Source organism: Protomyctophum parallelum (genome assembly GCF_964188405.1).
Source record: "Protomyctophum parallelum genome assembly, chromosome: 21".
NCBI classification, from domain to species: Eukaryota; Metazoa; Chordata; class Actinopteri; order Myctophiformes; family Myctophidae; genus Protomyctophum; species Protomyctophum parallelum.
The window spans coordinates 9,955,607-9,977,026 of record NC_139713.1 but is presented as its reverse complement, the minus strand read 5'-3'; the positions used below and the strand labels follow the sequence as shown (position 1 = coordinate 9,977,026).

Here is a 21,420-nt window from a genome sequence, read left to right as displayed (position 1 = left end):
ACCGGACAGGGTTAGTAACTTATTACTGAAGTTGCTTTAAATGCCTTCATGTCATATTTTACCAAATATGCCTAATATTGCCTGTAGTTTTGTTATTAAAACCCTCTGGCATCTCACATTTTATTGTTACATGTTAATTTATCATGCTTAAAATAAAAACACATACGCCTTTTGCAAGAAAAGAGACAATGAGAGCGCTGTACAGCAGAAAGCCAACTTGGGCAGTAGCCAGTATGACTATAAGACATTTGAACACTGATGCCTGCCAATGTCACATCGACAATGTGGGACAGGGTCTCGACTTGTGGGATGCCTGGAAAGTCTTGCAAATGAGGGACTTTCCCACGCAAAGGGGGACTTCGGATCAGTTAGGGCTAGACTTATGAGGTAAAAAGAAAATTGGTGTCATCGCAAGTGAAGTAATACAAAAGTGTGTGTGTGTGTGTGTGTGTGTGTGTGTGTGTGTGTGTGTGTGTGTGTGTGTGTGTGTGTGTGTGTGTGTGTGTGTGTGTGTGTGTGTGTGTGTGTGTGTGTGTGTGTGTGTGTGTGTGTGTGTGTTTTTTTGTGTGCGCGCGCGTGTGCACGTACTGTATAGGCTGGGGTTACTGCCAGACACACCTGTGTATTCACGGCATGCAGCGCACTCAAAATGTGTAGCCTCTCCTCGCCTCGCGGAGGAGGACTCCCTGTGAACCTATTTGCCAGTGGCCTTTCATGTGTAGTCTCCTTGTCAGTTTACAGCCCCCCCCCCACACACACACACACACCACTGTGGTGTTCTGTGTGTGCTTGTAACAGTGGTGGCAGTGGCACAGCCTCTGTATGGCCTCTCTGTGTACTACAGGCACAGACAGCTGCAATGCTTTAGGCAAGAAGAACAGACATGGATTTCTTTCTATATCGACGGCCCCGGGGGCACTTATTAGGATTCAATACGTCTCTCTCTCTCTCTCTCTCTCTCTCTCGCTCTCTCAAATCTCCCTCCATCTTCATTCTCCTCCTCTTACTCCTGGTTTTCTCCCCCCCTGCCTGTCTGTCTGTCACATTGGAAGAGGGTGCCTGGTGCGAAAGGGTAAAGATCTTTGGTCAGATATACAGTATATTATAAGAGCACGTTAGCTGTATAGGGTGGGAACCTTGTAAGACTGTTGCTTTTTTATTATTATTAAAAAATAAATGTTAAAAATAGTGAGAATAGCAAACCTGCAAGCTCACAATGTGTTGCACTGTTGTGTTGTGAGCTACTATTATCTACTATAGAGCACCGAAGTCTGACGTCACTTTCAGTAGAGGGCGCCAGTACACAGGTTCATGTATTTTTTTAGTTGCATTGAAATCCCCACAGGGGTATTTTAGATCGCTTCATATAAGAACTGTGTTTGAAAAATAAACCGATCATCTCGGCCTTTCTGCCTTTCTGTCAGGGGGGTGGCTGTGTGTCGTTAATGATGTCCATTAATATTTGATACAGCCAGTTTCTGGAGAAAATTGAATTAATGTGGCCGCAAAAGCCTTGAAACTACATATGAAGGCAATGTCGCTGCTATTATACGTCACGCCCAGCTGTCAACACATTGCGTTCCTGAGATTCCTCATTGACGTAAGCTCAGCTGGTGGTGACTTGTACTAACCACGAAACATTCAATATCAATAAAATAAAAATAAAAATAAACGTAATTAACATTCAGTTTCTGTTGTGCGATGGGCAGATGCAGCCACCCGCCTATTCGGAAATGTAGTCTCTGGGTTGTTGACTAATTTCTAATGCTTAATTTGTTACTCTTTGGGTATATTTGTACATTTCCACCTTCAGTCGATGCTTCATATCCATATGAGTGAAAAGGCCGGGATGATCGGTTTATTTTTCAAACGCAGTTCTTATATGAAGAGATCTAAAATCCCCCTATGGGGATTTCAATGCAAATAAAAAATACATGAACCTGGGGACTGACGCCCTCTACCGACAGTGACGTCAGGACTTCGGTGCTCTATCATCACTATTTTTGTGCTTTACTCTTGTATGATAAACAAGGTCTTTACAAGGCCATTAATTTACAGAAAACGTTGAAATATGGAGATACGAGATTAATGCTTGGCGGTAAGTTGTGCACATATTATTCCAAACTCACTGAAAAACTGCTACTTCTGTGTGTGCTCATCTTTGAAAGACATACACGCACGCAGACACACACGCAGACACACACACACACACACACACACACACACACACACACACACACACACACACACACACACACACACACACACACACACAGTGTTGATGCTGTTGGCATTGGCATTGGCACTGACGATATGTTGCACAACAAGCAACCATTGAAACATTTTTCTTTGAAAGCTCAATGCCAGCTGAATGCCAGCATCACTTTTCCCAAAGCATTCTGGACACATCAATTCAGTGGAGCCCTTTCTCTGGGTGTTTGTATGGGTGAGCCTACGGCATGTGTACTTGTTTTACTATACTTGCGAGGGCCAAATAAATGTCCCTATAAAAAGTATGGTAGTGAAAATACTAATTTCACTATACAAATATAAATTGTGAGGACAATTGCCGTGGTCCTCACAAGACAGATGGTTTGTTTCATGGTTAAAAATGTATATATTTGGGGGGTTATTGTTACAGGTAGGGATGTCCCGATCACGTTTTTTTTTGTTCCTGATCCGATTCCAATCATTTGATTGCGATTTTTCCCGATCTATTTATATTTTTATTGAACACATATGCCATATCACAGGAGTAGAATATCCAAAATCACAGACAATATCCAGTCTAATATCATGATATGGATATAATGTTCATACTAGGGACGACCCGATCACTTTTTTTTTGCTCCCGGTCCGATTCCGATCATTTGAAAATGACGTGATCGGCCCCTGATTTCCGATCACGTGATCGTATCGGGACAACCCTAGTTGCAGGTGCAGGTTGGGGTCTGAAGCCCGCTGTTCCGATGCACCGCCATTCCGACACGTGACGTCACATTAATAACCCTGTCCCTAACCTTATAACCCTAACCGAGCAGGTGCATCGGATTGGGAATGCCACTCTGTCCCCGCCTCCCCGGTTAGGATTAGGCTGGCTGGCAAGCCGGTGATGGGATGGAGCTTGAGTTCTCTTCTCTGCCAGTGAACAGTGACAGAGAAAATAACTCGGGCTATAAGACAATATCCATTTACTCAACGACACTGCAAATGAGCTTAACTAATACTCTGTGTAATTTAGAGAATAAATACACCTTGAATGAATGAATACGTATCTGGATGATGCCAGCCACCTCCTTGCACATGGCCTTTCCCTCACAAAGGAGCACATTCATTCAGTGACAGTGACAGGTCAAAGGGCCATAAGACCGTATAATCAATCATCACTGGGTGTGGGTTGGGTGGGGAGTCAGCTAAGTATTGTCTAGGTATACAGTAGTTGTGCTTTTAACTGTGTAGTGTTTTGTATATTTATCACAAATAGAATAGTTGCTGTCGGTCAGAAACCTTGTATGTTTGACTTTGGCAACTGGAGCTGTTGAACAGAACGGATTGTTTTGGATTAGACATTTAAAGGTTAGTGTAGGTCGGGAGCTATTATTTAATGTTTTGGTGTTGGCATTTCATTTTTGGGTCAATTGGCAGTATTATGTCTAGACACTGCGTGGCGGGCGTTTGATATACACACACAGGAGGCACAGGTACACAGCTTTAATTAGTGTGTGGGCACAGAGAGAAGGTGAGCACAGTGATCCTACCAGACTGAGAAATGGGCAAAGAGTAAAACAGGAGAGAGACTAATAAGACAAGTTAACTGGCACATTCCTTATGGCAACACCGCAGTGCTTCAAAAGATAAGAACGGGAATATAGATTTTAATTTGTTTGTATTGGCGTAGGGGCTCAAACTGCGAGCCGTATATATGTATACACACACACGTATAGTAGTGTGTGTGTGTGGGTGTGTGTGTGTGTGTGTGTGTGTGTGTGTGTGTGTGTGTGTGTGTGTGTGTAGCCATGCCACGTGTGTGCTATAGGCCTACCTATCTTTGTGTGGGCATTTCTATTGTGCTTGGCTAATTGAGCAATTCCTTTAGTGGGAGCGGAGGTGATGAAGGTCAGGGACGATATATGTACTCTCCTGGAACCATTAGAAAGGCCCCTGCCTTCATAATTACCTGGCTTTTATCTCCGCTACGCACACATGCACACGCATGTGCACACACATGCACATGCACACTAGAACATATTGTATACAAACACCCACGTCACAGCTTGTGTGAAGGGAAAATGGATGCCGTAAATAAGCAGTGACTCTAAGTCAGGGGTGGGATGACGCAGAGGGCCACTATAATTCCACATTCCTCTTATCTCCATATCTTAACCTTTTTCGTAAATGAATGCCCTACTTCTTCATTCTACGTCACACAAAAGTTGCGCAAAAATAGTCGATATGCAAGCTCAAAACGAGATTTTAGTTATACTTATGTTCATTTGAAATACATATACATTGGACAATTGAAACGTAATACTAGTAAGCTACTAATATAGACTGAAATAATTAAAGTGGGTCATGTTTGAATGTTCTAAATTGTAACAGCTGGAATCAATAATATATCAGTTGCCCATGTACGCTCCAAGTACTCTAAGTACCTCAACAGTTTTGTGTATTCAGGACCCCGTCCTGAACTCTGTTTGGTGTTTTAAGCATTATGTTATACTTTAGCTATTGACATGGGTTTTTCAGAAAACTGTCAGAAGGCATTTGTTGAATCGTCCTCAGGTCTTTTCCTCAGTTTAAAGGCATAATACTTCACCCTCCCCCAAAAAGACTTATGCCCAAATACATGCACCATAATAGACACTGTCTGCTACACACTACTAGAACATCTCTTCCAGGTTTACTATGCAACAAAAATAACTTCAAGGTTCTAGTGCAGTCAAAGCCATTACTGGGAAGAATCAGTGAGCCTGCCATGGGCCAGATGAATCCCTTTATACCACAGAGAAGTACAAATGTCTGTTTGTATTGGTCTTGTCAGAATGCCATTAGCTCCTGTGTGTACGTAGGTGTCTGCTGCTGTAGCATTACGCCCATCAGTTGCCAGTTACGTTTATCTCATTTGGCTCTTTAGACAAGCAATGATTTGATGTCCAATTTGAGAGCCGGGACCGATATGCCCTTCATTAACTTCACGTCACACTCACACACAACATCCTGTGTTTGTTTGTGCATGTGCATGCCAGCGCATAGCACTTTATTGGTGTATGAGTGCGAACCATATTCATTTGTGTGTACCCATTTCTCACACACGAACAATTCAGACCCCCGAGACTCGCCTGCGTCTGTGTGTGTGTGTGTGTGTGTGTGTGTGTGTGTGTGTGTGTGTGTGTGTGTGTGTGTCTGGGAGCTTGTGTGCGTGCGTGTGTTTGTGTGTGGCTGACATGTGTGTGTGTGCTGTGCACATGCGTATCCCATTCCCAGCATACATTATGCGTAGTTTAAGCTAGTTGTTGTTCTCAAAGTGAGGTCCAGGAACCCCCAGTGTTCCTTGAAGGGGTTCCAAACGGACCCTTACAGGTCTGTAACTCAGAGGGTCTAGAAATGGAAACAAATGCTTCCCTTTGTACACACTCAGAGTTATGGGGTTCTTTGAAATAAATTAATTAAAAAAAGAAAAGAAAAAGAGAACATTGCTTTAAGTAATTGGCACTGTTGGCAGTGGTGGGGAAGTAACCAAGTATACTGTACTTAACCCATTTAGTCCGATTCTAAAAATAATGGCTTCTAAATCCAAGTTTTCTGAAAAACCTATGTTTCTATGTCAGTGGTGCTCAACCTTTTTCATGTCAAGGGCCCACAGAATTATCTGTATTTGTCTGCGGACGCCCATCTGAAAATATGTAATTCATGCAGGGACCCTCCCAGAAGCAAAGATTTGAGTTAAAAACGTTCGCTCTGAACGGATGTATTCAAAGATTTGCGCCTCATTTTCACGATTTTTCAAAAATAGCACATCTACAATCTTGTAGATCTTCTATTTTTCAATAGCTAAAGTATAACATAATGCTTAAAACACCAAAAGGGCTTCCTGTCCTGAATGGGATAAGTAACATTTGGAGGTACTTTTACTACTTTACAGCAGTGTTTCCAATACTCCTATACTCACTCTACTACATCTCAGATCCAAATATTTTACTTTTACTCCGCTACATTCCGTCACGATGTGACTCATTGCTATGCAGATCTGCTATATATATTTATTTTTTTAAGATTTGTTTTTGGCTTTTCTGCCTTTATTGATAGTTACAAGTGAAGATGGAAAGAGGGAGAGAGAGAAGGGGAGAGACATGCAGGTGAAGGTCGTCATGAGCGGGACTCGAACACGCAACGCCAGAGCCTATATTTGGCATGCGCCTGGACCACTAGGCCAGCGGGCGCCCTCAGATCTGCTATTTTCAAAAGATTTTTTATACATTTTTAATTTAAAACGGGACATATTCTGCATAATAAGTACTTTTACTTTTGGTACTTTAAATACATTTTTGATACCTGTAACGGAGTATTTCTATATTTCAGTATTGACACTTTTACTTAAGTAAAACACCCAATTAAAACACACACACCAACACTTGGCCTCCTGTCTGTTTGTTCCATGCATTGCAGACGTTCTGTGAGTGTGGGCCCAGCTCCTCCCAGCTCAAACACCGCTGGTCTGACTCAGACACTGTCAGGGAGACAAACCCACCCAAGGTAAGGGCCTGCCGCTGTAATCCTATACCGCTTTCATTCCTCTCACGTCCTGAATGTCCCTGCCGACAGATTCAGCAGCGCAGCTCGGAATCCGTTCTCGAGGGATAACCGCACCGCTGACACGCGAGTCACATGACGTCCATTAGATTAAAGTATAATTAATTATCCATCAGCACCTCCGACTCCTCTTGCCTCATCATTTTCTGATTCATCCAGAATTTCCACCACTTCATTAGATCATTGTTATAATTACATTTGTCGCAACCTCTGATCCAACCGATCGCGTGTGACTTCATAATGCACCTCCATAATGCATGTGCGTGTGATACAGTTCATGTTGAATGGTTTCCGTTGTGTCTTAGTCAATCTCGCATTACTGTCTGTCTGTAGGTGCATTTCTGTTGTGTCTGACATCAATGCAGGTTGAAAATCAAATCTCCATATAGGCCTATGTGTATTTTTTGTTGTGTGTCTGACATCAGTGCACATTCGTTGATCTCAAAATAATCAGCATTTGACTCCATATATACGTATATCATGCTCATGTACGTAAGGACCCCTGGGGGTCCCCGGACCCCACTTTGAGAACCACCGTGTACACACCAGTGCAAATGGACACCTTTGTACATGTACCTACTGTACATGAAATCTGAGGAAGGCATTGTATTAAAAACCACTTAAACCCTATATATATCTATATATAACCCCATACTTAATTGACTGGGGTCCCCTGCGGTGCGCTAAAGGTCTGCTTCCTCCTTCACTATTATAGATTCGAAGGCAATAGCTGATCTACAAGCTTGCACATGCGTATCTCTCAGAAGCCGCTGGCTCATGTGATTGACTTCACACTTGTGGGAGCCGTGTGGTTATACGGTGTTGCTATGCTGCTTCGGAGGGACCTGCAGCCAAAGGAAGTGCAGTGTTGAGTGTCGGGTTGATGGGATTAACGGTTCTCCAGAACAGGACGGAGCAGACATATCTCGTGAAGCGCTCATCCGATCCACTTCACACGTGGCAGGTGTTATTGCCGAGGAGAACCCGAGGAGCTGCGGTGTCAAGTGGGAACTCAATTACAGTACATGCAGTGGTGGAAAAAGTACAAAAGTATATTGGTGTCAAAATGTACATTAAAGTAGGCTACCAAAAGTAGAAAGTATTTTGATCACCTTCCATACAATCCATCAGTGGCCTCGCCCCGGAACAAGCAATCCTCTCCTCTCCTCTCCTCTCCTCTCCTCTCCTCTCCTCTCCTCTCCTCTCCTCTCCTCTCCTTTCCGCTCCACTGTTTGAAGAGCCAATGGAGTTAGGAGGTTTTGGCTGAGACACCTTTTAATACTTTTCATTGGTTCAATATTATTTGAACCAAGACCTTTCTGCCGGCAGCGATGCCATCGTTTCTGTCCAAAACTGTTACTTTTCAGGATTCAAATTCAAAAACAGCTAAAGTATAGCAGATGGACAAGATCAAAACGCGTTGCTTTGTGATATGTTTCAACCTTGCAGATCTGCTATACTTTTGATGCTTTTATGTCACACTGTAGCATGACCAAATAAAGATTTATTATAAGTCTAACTGGGGAAACTCCCCCCTGTCAGGTGAAAAGAAGAGGCCCTTGGACTCCTCATGCATTGAACGAAGCATGACGTCAGTCCGTTGCTCTCCCCAGGTTGGCAGAGGGAGTATATTACATTAGATAATTGACACTGGGTGAAATTGTGTTACAAAATCGTGAGATAAAAAATAGAAATAGAATTGTCTGGTGCAAACAGAGGAGTTGTGCAGCAGCGGGACTGATAGTGATATGTCTCATATCGCTTGCTGTTTTGTTGTTGTTGTTGTTGTCTGCACTGTTTTGTACTGTCGTAGTATGGAAGTATCACTTAGCCGAAAATAGAGTAGCATTGTGAGCCAGGCTATGCTGGATAGTGGATATATTGTCTGTGTCGGGTGGACACCTTGTACAGTAGAGCAGGGGTTCTCAACCCTTGGGTCGCGACCCCTCAGGGAGGTCGCCCAATTATTTTGGGGGGTCCCCAAAACATTTTTTTTTTGCAACTGAATGGCTGGAAAGTGGAAATGAAGAGTTTACATATAGTACACAAAGTAGGCTACATGCATACACCTTCCATAATGATTATATCTGGTTTCAGTATTTGTTTATGGTGTATTGTCTCTATTATTAAGGTTATTGTAGCAGTCAATTTATATTGGGGGTCGGGAGGGGGCGGGGCAGGAGTCCCGAGACATTGCCAAAGTTTTACCGGGGGTCCCCAGCTAAAAACATTGAGAACCCCAAAAGTAACTTTTCAGGATTCAAATAAAAAAACAGCAAAGTAGCAGAACGGCAAGATCAAAACAGCGTGCGGATCTTCTACTTGTGATGCTTTTGTACGATCAAGTAGCCTAGATCATTCATTTATGAAACACAATAAGTATACAGTATGGCGATAAGAGGGTTCTGCCCAACAACAACCCTATATTTATTTCGTCTGTCTGACGGGGTATAAATGGTAAACGGAGATCACAAAACCTTTTCAGGTGGGAGATATAGGGACACAAAACATTTGGAAGAAAGCCCAAATAAGCAACTACACTTTAGAAACAAGCCCCACAAATAACGCGACCCGTAACTGGCAATTAATATTTACAAGAAACTTTCCAGAAAGAAAACCAGCCCAAAGTCTCTTATAACAAGCAGACTTATATAGCAACACTGACAGTCAGTGCTACAGAACGTTAGTTGATAAGATACCATGGCAATTACATTTTTACAACTCCCATTAGCAGAGAACCAACGAATAAATCTTTAATGCCCGTATACAGCCGTGGATGTCGGGAAAAGGGAGTATTTACTGCCCCCCCCCGGGTGGCGGGGGTGAGGGGAGCATTACTTAACTTTTACTGCTTCACCCGCTGCTCAGATGATCACAAAGGGTTGAGCAGATAGGGTTAAAAGGAGCACTTTGTGGGGACGCCGCTGGCTGAGGCGCATATATCACATAATGCGAGTCACTGGTTCGATTCCCGAGTCCGGCGACCTTTGCTTGTCGCTCCCTGTCTCTCTCCGCGTTTCCTGTATCTCTCGACTGTGTACTATCAAGGCTGAAAAGCCCCAGAAATGGCCGCACTTCACTTCTTTAAACAAACACGTAGACAAACATTAACACAGGCTTCATGGTTCTATTATAGGATTATTTAATTTGCATGTGCTCAGTTGTGAAGATGTATATATAGTTACTCACATACACAAATACATCAGTCACTTGACACAAATGTGTCAAAAAGTCCATAGACTTTGTAGGAGCCAAAACCTTATATTTAATTATATTATTTATTTATTGGCCCTCTGGTGGTGGTGTTCTGTATAATAATGTCTGCTCTCTGCCCACTGCAGGATACCTTATAAGGCACTGTGTGTGACAATAGGGGCGTGACAGACTGGCAAGCAGACAGTCTTTTGACCTTGCAACTGAAGGATCTCTGTATTACTTTATTTTATCCTACAAGTTTAAGTTTACCGTTTTTTGCATCCCTGTAAAGGAAGAAAAATAAACAACTTTTATTTAACACCGAAACCTACCTGGAATGGACATTCTATCATTTCATTCAAACAACAACAAGCAAGCGTCTTTACTATAGTCAGTCTGCCCAAGAAGTGGCCCACACAAAGGTTTTTAACAAAAGGATAAGTGGTCACTACATTAGTCAAAAGACTCGCTTTGGAGTTTCCATTGGAAAGGAAAGGATTGCTGAAGAGGAGCAAATGTTTGAACGGCGGACAGTGTGGCTGAGAGAACAAAGGACAAGATGGTGGTGCGGTACAAAGCGGTAAATAATACAAACTTTTAAAAAATCATAACGAAGAAACTATAAGCTGACACTGGAAACTGTGAAGGAATTGGTTAAAGGAGGACTTGAAGTTCATTTAGGAGCGCAAAAAAGTGACATTTGGTGCGCATTGAGAGACATTAATTTATTCCATTTAATTATTCTTCAACTGCATGATTTAAAAAGTGCGCTAAACGCCGCCCCTCTGAAATGCAATGATTAAATCATATCTTGCCTTGGATTGGAAACAAAGAGAGTTTGTAGGCTATATTGTTCGGCCTTTGTGTTCATAAAACTTGAAACTTTGAACTTAATGCAACATGGATGGAAATGTATCAAACAATGAAATGGAAGGAACTGAACAAAATGTTGCGGTGCCACTGCTCACCGTGAGTGAACCCACGTTACCCACTGAACCTGACGTTTCTCAAATGGACGGAGAACACATTGCAAAAATGCGCTCATCGCGCAAATACAAACTCTCCCCACTGACACGGAGAATGAACATTATAAAGGAACTGATGAAAGACAATATGGTTACTGAGGAATTGGATGAAAACGTGCACAAGTACAAATCACTGTTGGTTGATTTTTATGATGCGCACGTGTCTTATCAAGCACTGTTAAAGGGGTCCGAGGAAATGAATGAAAGTGAGAACTGGTTTCAAACAAAAATGAGCAGCATAAATGAATTTATGGATGATGTTATGAAATGGAAGTCTGGCCTGACAACCAGACCTGATGATCAAGATATTGCTCTTGGTGACAGTGCGTCAGGTGCCTGGAGATCCAAGCACAGCTCAAATACTGGTGCGTCAAGCAGGTCTAAAGGGAGCGCGCACTCCAGTGTATCTTCTGCTCGCATACGCGCAAAAGCCGAAAAGGCTGCAGCAATTGCGAAATTAAAGTCATTAAAAGACAAACATGTGTTGGAGGAGGAAGAGGAGAACCTCAATAAACAAATGGAGCAAATAAGAAAAAGAAAGGAAACCCTTGATGTGCAGGCTGACTTGGATGCAGCCACTGCTAAAATAAACGCTCTTACTATTGTGGAAAGTCATGTTCAAAGCGCTCAAACTCAAAGCGCACCTCCACAAACAACGGATGGAATGAATGAATATTGTGACAAAGGTGGCGACATATACATGATGCCTGAAAAGGAAAAGGATGACACAAAAAGGGAAACGGTGCATAAGAGCACTACACGTACACAAAGTGTGCGCCCAAAAGAATCACAATTTCGTTTATTTCCCAACTCCTATCCACAGGAAAAGCCTCCTAAATCATCAGAATATTATATTCAAAAACAATATGGTGGCACACAGCCTGAGAAACCACTATATTCCATGCAGGACAGAACCCAATCACATGCATCAGCATCACAATCCAAAGGCGACAATAAAATGCCCAAGCCACAACCCCCAGTGCATGATGCAACTCTGTACAGTATTTTGCAAAAACAAAATGAAATAACTGCCTCTCTTGTAAAACGGCATCATAATTCCTCTTTGCCTCAAAAAGAGATCAAGGTATTTGAAGGTGATCCAGTTGAATATAGATCATTTATGAGAGCTTTTGAGTATTTTATAGAAGCCAGAACAGCCTCTGGCAGAGACAGGTTGTACTATTTGGAACAGTACACAAGGGGGCAGTCAAGGGAACTTATCAGAACATGCCTGTACATGGAACCAGAGAAGGGGTATCATAGAGCTAAAGAGCTCCTCCAAAAGCATTATGGCAACGAATTCAAAATAGCTAATGCATATATAGAAAAGGCCCTGTCATGGTCTTCTATTAAGCCTGAGGATCCTAGAGCTTTGGAGGCATTTGCTTTATATTTAAGAGGATGCTGCAATGCAATGGAGGAAATCACATATATGGAGGAACTGGACTTGTCTTCTAATTTAAAAGCTCTGGTCACCAAGTTGCCATATAAAATCAGAGAAAGATGGAGATCTGAAGTCTGTGAGCTACAGGAAAAGCGTAACAGCAAAGTCAGATTTTGTGACCTGGTCAGGTTTCTCGAATATCAGGTGAAGATCCTCACAGACCCTGTATTTGGCAACATTCAAGACCCAACAGCCCCAAAAGCTCAGAAACAAAACGCATACAAAAAGCCCAAATCCACTGGCAGCAGCTTCGCTACCAGCATAAGCAATATCGACGACAATTCCCAGTCACCCCAGTCACACTCACAGCACAGCTCTCAAACTGCAAACAAACCTTTCTGTCTGTTTTGTTCAGGTACCCATATAATGGATGAATGTCAAACATTCAAGAGGAAACTTCACAGAGACAAAATCACCTTTCTGAAGGAAAGGGGAATATGTTTTGGATGCCTTGTACAAGGACACATGAATAATCAGTGTTTTAAACGCTTGTCATGTAAAGAGTGCAAATTTAACCATCCAACTGTGCTACATATAGGAAAAATAAAAAGGACAGACACAACTGAAATGTCTGAAAATGAAACAGCACAGACGCGCACATCTCCAAAGGCATGTGGGCATATTGGGGCCGGTGAAGAGGAGTGTGTGCTATCTATTGTGCCTGTTAAAGTGAAATCTAAGAAAGGAAATAAAATAATACAAACTTATGCATTCCTTGACCCTGGCAGTTCAGCCTCATTTTGCACAAACAGTCTCATGCATCAGCTGAACATTAGAGGAAAAAGAACCAACATCCTTCTCCGTACCATGGGTCAAGAAAAGACTGTCAGTAGTCACATAGTAACAGGTTTGGAGGTGAGTGAGCTTCATGGCAACACCTTTACAGCCCTCCCAGAAACATACACACAGAAAGCCATGCCTGTTACAAAACACAACATTCCCAACCAGTCAGATATATCCAAGTGGCCATACCTCAAAAACATCAAACTCCCCACCATAGATGCAGACATTGGCTTGCTGATCGGCACAAATGCACCTAAGGTAATGGAACCACAACAGGTCATTAACAGCCAAGGAGAAGGCCCATATGCAGTAAGGACACTGCTAGGATGGGTGGTCAATGGTCCACTAAGAGGAGGTTCAAAGGCCAACAATACAGTCTCGGTCAACAAGATTTCAGTAGTTGACCTTCATGATCTGTTGATCACACAATACAACACTGACTTTGTGGAAAAATCCTATGAAGACAAAAAGGAAATGTCAATAGAGGACAAACAGTTTTTGAAAATAGTTGAAGATTCAACCACAATGGTGGATGGACATTACAGTTTCAAATTACCATTCAGGAGCCATGATGTTACACTGCCAAACAATCGGCAGGTTGCAGAACAAAGACTTTTGAGCTTAAAAAGGAAGTTCTTGAAAAATGCATCATTTCATGAGGAGTACACTCGCTTCCTAAGTGATGTCATTGAACAAGGCTATGCTGAGGCAGTGCCACAGGGGCAGCTGGAGCAAAAGGATGGGAGCATTTGGTACATACCTCACCATGGGGTGTACCACCCCAAAAAAGGAAAGCTCAGAGTGGTTTTTGACTGGAGCATCATACAAAGGCACCTCGCTCAACTCAGAGCTACTCCAAGGCCCTGACTTAATTCAACCCCTCATAGGAGTGCTCACCAGGTTCCGGCAGGAGCCTATAGCCATAATGGGAGACATTCAGTCAATGTTCCATCAGGTAAAAGTGGCAAATGAGCATGTTGATTTTCTGAGATTCCTGTGGTGGCCAGGGGGTGATATAGGTGTTGACCCCCAGGAATACCGTATGGTGGTGCATCTCTTCGGTGCGGTCTCATCACCCAGCTGCGCAAACTATGCGCTCAAAAGGACGGCTGAGGATAACCGGGATCGTTTCAGACCTGAAGTGATTGACACCATTCTAAACAACGTATATGTGGATGATTGTCTGAAGTCGGTGGCCACAGAGGATGAAGCAATACTTCTCATCAAGGAGGTGACAGCTGCATGTCACAGAGGAGGTTTCCACTTCTCTAAATGGATAACAAACAGCCGCAGAGTACTTTCCTCAGTCCCGGAAGTCGATAGAGCTAAAGAGGTCAAAGAGCTCAACTTGGACAGAGATAGACTCCCAACTGAAAGAGCACTTGGCGTGCAGTGGTGTGTGGAGGATGACAATTTCACATTCAATGTCACCACCAAGCCACAGCCACACACACGGAGAGGGATACTGTCTGTTGTTAGCTCCATTTATGACCCTTTAGGGTTTCTTGCGCCTTTCACTCTGACTTCCAAACTGCTATTACAAGAGCTATGCAGCTTAAACCTAGGCTGGGATGAGGACGTACCGCAGATATTCTCTGAGCGGTGGGTTAAATGGAAATTAGATCTGCAGAAAATCACCAACTTCAAGGTCAGAAGATGCCTCAAACCAAAGGACTTTGGTGAACCCATACAAGCACAGCTTCACCATTTTGCAGACGCAAGTGAACAAGGCTATGGTACAGTGAGCTATTTGAGACTGAAGAATGAAACAAACACCATTCATGTCTCATTTATGATGGGGAAGGCAAGAGTTGCACCCCTCAAAAGGATGACAATCCCCAGGATGGAGTTGGCTGCTGCAGTGCTGGCCACTAAAGTGGATAAAGTTCTCAGAAGAGAGTTGCAGCTGCAGCTTGAAAGCTCAATGTTTTGGACTGATAGCCAATCAGTATTAAAGTACATTGCAAATCAACACACACGATTCCACACATTTGTGGCTAACAGAGTTGCTGCCATTAGAGATGCCACAAAAATGACCCAGTGGAGATATGTCAACACAAAGGTGAACCCTGCTGATGTTGCCTCTAGAGGACAGAAAGCAGACAAATTCATGGAGAATCAGAGTTGGATTCACGGCCCAGACATACTCTGGAAGTCTGAAAGGGACTGGCCACAGTTTCCTGTGGAACTGTTTTCGAACTCCTTTGATGACCCAGAGGTCAAGAGAAATCCTGCTGTGAGTACAATCATTGTAAAGGACAATAGAAATCCAACTGATACATTTATCACATACTTTTCCAGCTGGAGAAAGCTGAAAGTTGCAGTAGCATGGATTTTGAAACTCAAAGAAACTCTGAAACTACTGGTTCACAGGAAAAAGGAATTTAATTCCACTGCAAGTGCTTCACTTCACTGCACTCGAAGCACTAAGAAAGTGATGGACCAGAAAAAGATGGATGTCAAAACCACATTGGGTGGACAAACAGTCACTCTGGAAGATATGGAGAAGGCAGAAAATGCAATTATCTGTCATACACAAAAGCAGTACTTTCAAGAAGAAATAAAAACTTTGCAAATGGCGACATCTTGTGTCAAGAAGACAAGTAGCATCTACAGGCTTGATCCAGTGTTCAAGGATGGTGTGCTCAGAGTGGGAGGACGTCTGAGTAGGGCAGCTATGCCAGAAGAGAGTAAATTCCCTGTCATACTCCCCAAACATTCTCATGTATCCACACTCATTCTCAGGCACATGCATGACAAAACTGGACATGGAGGAAGAAACCACATTCTCTCTGAACTAAGGAAAATATATTGGATAATCAAGGCCAACTCTGCAGCAAGAAAAATAATAAGTGAATGTGTTGTATGCAGACGGCAAAGGGCCAAAATTGGAGAGCAAAAAATGGCTGATTTGCCACAGGAAAGGCTTGAGCCAGACATGCCTCCATTTTCTAATGTTGGCGTGGATTATTTTGGCCCTATTGAAATTAAAAGAGGACGAACCATCTTGAAGAGGTATGGAGTGCTATTCACTTGCATGACCAGCAGAGCTGTGCATATTGAGGTGGCCAACTCCCTCGACACAGACTCATGCCTCAATGCCTTAAGACGTTTTATTTGTAGAAGAGGACAAGTGAAACATATCAGAAGTGATAATGGTACTAATTTTGTTGGGGCTCAAAGAGAATTAAAAGAAGCCCTCGCTACACTGAACCAGCAAAGGATCCAAGGAGCTTTGCTCCAAAAGGGCATACAGTGGAGTTTCAATCCCCCAGGAGCATCCCACCATGGAGGAGTATGGGAGCGACTTATAAAGTCTGTGAGGCAAGTGCTCCATTCTGTTTTGAAACAGCAGACTCTAGACGACGAGGGACTACAGACTCTGTTATGCGAAGTGGAGGCCATCTTAAACAGCCGCCCAATCACTACTGTGTCTAATGACCCACAAGACCTAGAGCCTCTTACCCCAAACCACATCTTACTCTTGAACACCAAGCCCATTGTGCCACCTGGAGTCTTTGACAGGAACGACCTGTATGTGAGACGCCGATGGAAACAGGTGCAGTACATGTCAGATTTATTCTGGAAGCGCTGGTGCCTGGAATACCTGCCCCTCATGCAGGAAAGGCAGAAATGGTGCAAACGGAGGAGAAGCTTTACACCTGGAGATGTGGTCATGGTCGTGGACCCCTGTGCTCCACGTGGCTCCTGGATTTTGGGAAGAGTGCTGGAAGTTATGGCAGATTCTACAGGATTGGTGCGAGCTGTAAAGGTCAAAACAAAGACCAATGTCCTAGAAAGGCCCATAACCAAGATCTGCCTGCTGCTAGAATGTGAGGAGTGACGCCCTTGCTACTACTGATGAATGATGATGGCATGATGACTTCGCCAACCTATGTTGAGTACCACACCACACCAAGTTAATGAAATGTTTACAGGCTCCTTTAAGATACAGTGTATATTGTAATTGTTTTTGTTGCTTCAAAATACAATTAGGGGCCGGTTATGTAGGAGCCAAAACCTTATATTTAATTATATTATTTATTTATTGGCCCTCTGGTGGTGGTGTTCTGTATAATAATGTCTGCTCTCTGCCCACTGCAGGATACCTTATAAGGCACTGTGTGTGACAATAGGGGCGTGACAGACTGGCAAGCAGACAGTCTTTTGACCTTGCAACTGAAGGATCTCTGTATTACTTTATTTTATCCTACAAGTTTAAGTTTACCGTTTTTTGCATCCCTGTAAAGGAAGAAAAATAAACAACTTTTATTTAACACCGAAACCTACCTGGAATGGACATTCTATCATTTCATTCAAACAACAACAAGCAAGCGTCTTTAGTATAGTCAGTCTGCCCAAGAAGTGGCCCACACAAAGGTTTTTAACAAAAGGATAAGTGGTCACTACAGACTTGATCACACACATGACATCACACAAAGGAACACACAACGCCAGATGTTGGAGGGGCTAGCGCCCTGCAAAAGGGGGCACTCCTGTCCAGTTGAGTGCATGTGGAGTTTATATTGAATTTGAACTACCCTCTTTTCATGCTCTCCCCGTGACTCACGAAAGGAGATCTCAGTCCTTTCCAGACTACACTGCACTTATAGATTCCTTATCACAGTGGTTCTCAAAGCGAGGCCATGCATGGGGTCTTTGAGGGGATTCCAGGGGGATCCCCAACCAAATTGATAGATAGAACTGAATGGGACCCCTATAGTTCTTTAACTCAGAGAGTGAATACAAATGAACCCCGACGACGAAGAACTGCAGCGTAGAGGAGGAAGAAAGCTTTGGAGGATTACTGTGATCTCTCCCTCCTTGGTGTCTGTTTTGTGTAAAGCAATAACGATTGAAAAATGAAAAAAATAAATAAAGAAAATACAACTAAAACGGTTGTCATCAAAATCCTGCCTTCAATTGCTGTGATTAGCCGCGAGACACACAGCCCAGCGGGCGGTCATCGCGCCAGCAGGCGTTCACTCTCCCAGCAGGCGTTCACTCACCCAGTGGGTGTTCACTCTCGCAGTGGGTGGTCACTCTCCCAGTGGGTGGTCACTCTCGCAGTGGGTGGTCACTCTCGCAGTGGGTGGTCACTCTCGCAGTGGGTGGTCACTCTCCCAGTTGGTGGTCACTCTCGCAGTGGGTGGTCACTCTCGCAGTGGGTGGTCACTCTCCCAGTTGGTGGTCACTCTCGCAGTGGGTGGTCACTCTCGCAGTGGGTGGTCACTCTCGCAGTGGGTGGTCACTCTCGCAGTGGGTGGTCACTCTCCCAGTGGGTGTTCACTCTCCCAGTGGGTGGTCACTCACCCAGTGGGTGGTCACTCACCCAGTGGGTGTTCACTCTCGCAGTGGGTGGTCACTCTCCCAGTGGGTGGTCACTCTCCCAGTGGGTGGTCACTCACCCAGTGGGTGTTCACTCTCGCAGTGGGTGGTCACTCTCCCAGTGGGTGGTCACTCACCCAGTGGGTGTTCACTCTCCCAGTGGGTGGTCACTCTCCCAGTGGGTGGTCACTCACCCAGTGGGTGGTCACTCTCCCAGTGGGTGTTCACTCTCCCAGTGGGTGGTCACTCTCCCAGTGGGTGGTCACTCACCCAGTGGGTGGTCACTCTCCCAGTGGGTGGTCACTCTTCCAGTGGGTGGTCACTCACCCAGCATCTTGCTCGGTATAGCCTCTCTCAGCCCAGTTCATCATTGATTGATTGAATACTGTATTAGTCGAAGATGTAAACGGAACGGACAATTGGACATACAGTAACAGGATAACACAAAAATGTACTGGAGACGAATACACAGCTATTATTTACAGATGAGACACACATACTGTGTAGCTATACTGTATGTATATTGTGGGGCGGCGGTGGCTCAGGGGTAGAGTGGCCGGATGGATGGTAACCACAAGGTTGCCAGTTCGAACACGGGCTCCCTCAGAGTTAGTGTCGAAGTGTCCTTGAGCAAGACACTGACTGAACCCCTATTTGCTCCTGATGTGCTGGTCGGTGCCCTGTATGGTTTCCGCCGCCATCGGTGTATGAATGGGTGAATGTAATGCAATCTATGTAAAGTGCCTTGGATATATAGGCGCTATATAAATGCACCATTTACCATTTACTGTAGCTTAAGTTCAGTGGTGGCAAGTAACGTAAAGTACATTTGCTGCACTTAAGTAAAATGTTGAGGTATGCCTACTTATTTGCTGGAATATGCATTTTTATAGTCGAGGCAGGATTTCAGAGAATGTGCTTATTTACAGCACTTGTCATTTTCAGACATATCCTTTTTCGGGCCATTTCTTTTTAGAAGCCAGTGTTGCAGATACTTTACTGGATGACACCATGCAGGGCATTCCACGTTTTGGTGGCACAATAGTATCTCGTACCTCAATGTTCCATTCTTTGGTTAGTGGCAGTTGAATATACTGTAGCTTGTTGTTCTGTATGGGAAGTGGGAACAGAATGCAGAGAAAACGTTCTGAGAACCACTGCTATAGAAGACATTTGTATATCGGCCCCTGCAGGTTTTAATGGGTTGAAGATGTTTACTGTGCTCGCCTCCCTTAAAATATAAGTGATTCAGATTCTGAAGTGCCCCGTCTAAGTATGCCGCTCAAGGACACTTCAACACATAGACGGGGTGAGCCGAGGGGTCGAACCTGGGACTTTCTGATTACCACTCTACTCCCGCCCCCCAAGCTGAGCGGGACAATGAAAACTATTATTTTTTTCCGCTACTTCAGGGATTTGCCACTAAATCGCTGTCAGCTCTGTTTCATGAACACTAAAGGATAATGTTCAATAGTGGAACGGGGTTATGTAACGCCTCGGAGCACAACTCTTGAATAGCACATCCGTCGGTATTCAAATGATAGCTTATTGGTTATAAGCAGATTATGATGCAGTCTTCTTCATAGGCTAACCTTTCACGAGGTTTATACCAGTGTTAATGTACCCGCAGAGTTATCCCCTGAAGCTACTGCATGCAGTGGTTAAAAAATTGGAGTCCGGCAGGGACCCCCAGGCCGTCCTTGGGGGAGGGGGTTCCAGGGGGTCCCCAGCAAAATGTGTTAGTACAGCATCACAATTATTTGAACCATTTGCAGGTTGGCTATTCAAAAATCACACCCGTGTGAAGTGAGGGGCGCTAATATATTAAAGTCTAACTCATGTTGATTAGGTGATGTAATGGGGATGTAAAACAAACGGTGCAAACACAACTCGAGTAGCCACGCCCTTGTCTCTGGTCCCACGTGGAAGAGGCCGGCCTCCGAAGGAGGTCTGTACAGGGGGCAGGTGTTAATTATGTGCTCGGCAGATTGCTCAGGCTCTTCATTGTCAATGCGTTTACAAAGACAAACATTAAACCTGTCAGGGTCTGCATACAAGTAAGACGCGCAAACACGGGAAGCGAACGCAGCTCGTGTGTGTGTGGTTGTGTGTGTGTGTGTGTGTGTGTGTGTGTGTGTGTGTGTGTGTGTGCTACAGCTGCGCCCTGTGTGTGTGTGTGTGCTACAGCTGCGCCCTCTGGTGGCGGGCGGGTGGTGTAACAGCGTGACACACACACACACACACAGACATTCAGCCCTTGCTGTCATAGTAAGTGGCTCACTGCGTTCGCAACCAGATCTCCCTGTCAGCCACTCCCACTCCCCATTCCTACCCTCAGTCATTGTCACACACCTGTTCCCAATCCATCCCCAGCCCAGCAGTGCCATGCCCCTTCACTCCTGAGAACATTTCCCCAATCAACCCACCTCCTATAAAGACTGGACTCATTGCAAACACAAACTGTGGGAACATAAACCCTTGTCCGGTGTGCAACATTGCTGTCCCTGAGCTCTACCGTGAAGATTCCTGGTTCCTCGTGTTGCTCTTCCGTTTTGGGACTTTACCTTTTGATGCCTTTTGTAAGGTTTGCCTTTTGGTCTTTCTGTTTGTGGCATTCTGCTTTGAAATGTTTTGCATTTAGCATTCCTGGTTTTTCTGTAAGCAGCCACAGCTAACACTTTGTAAGCTTGACCTCCTCTGATTTAATAAATCTCTTTATTAAACTTTCATCTGCATTTGGGTTCAGTCAAACCGTGACAAAACCTGTGTATAGGAAGGGCGGGCTTATCCCTAAACTTATTTGCCTTTTTTTTTTTTACTATTTTGAAAAACATT

The 21,420-nt window shown here is 44.0% G+C and overlaps 1 protein-coding gene across 1 annotated transcript in view; it reads left to right on the top strand.

Annotated features, from left to right (window-relative positions):
* The window catches only part of fibcd1b (fibrinogen C domain containing 1b), a gene marked incomplete at both ends in the record, with an annotated part of 218,001 nt that overhangs the window by 49,925 nt on the left and 146,656 nt on the right, over positions 1 to 21,420 (top strand). Inside the window, one exon of the mRNA XM_083794061.1 lies at positions 6,667 to 6,753. Coding sequence (XP_083650187.1) covers positions 6,667 to 6,753 — 87 coding nt within the window. The remainder of the gene's footprint in view (positions 1 to 6,666; positions 6,754 to 21,420) is intronic.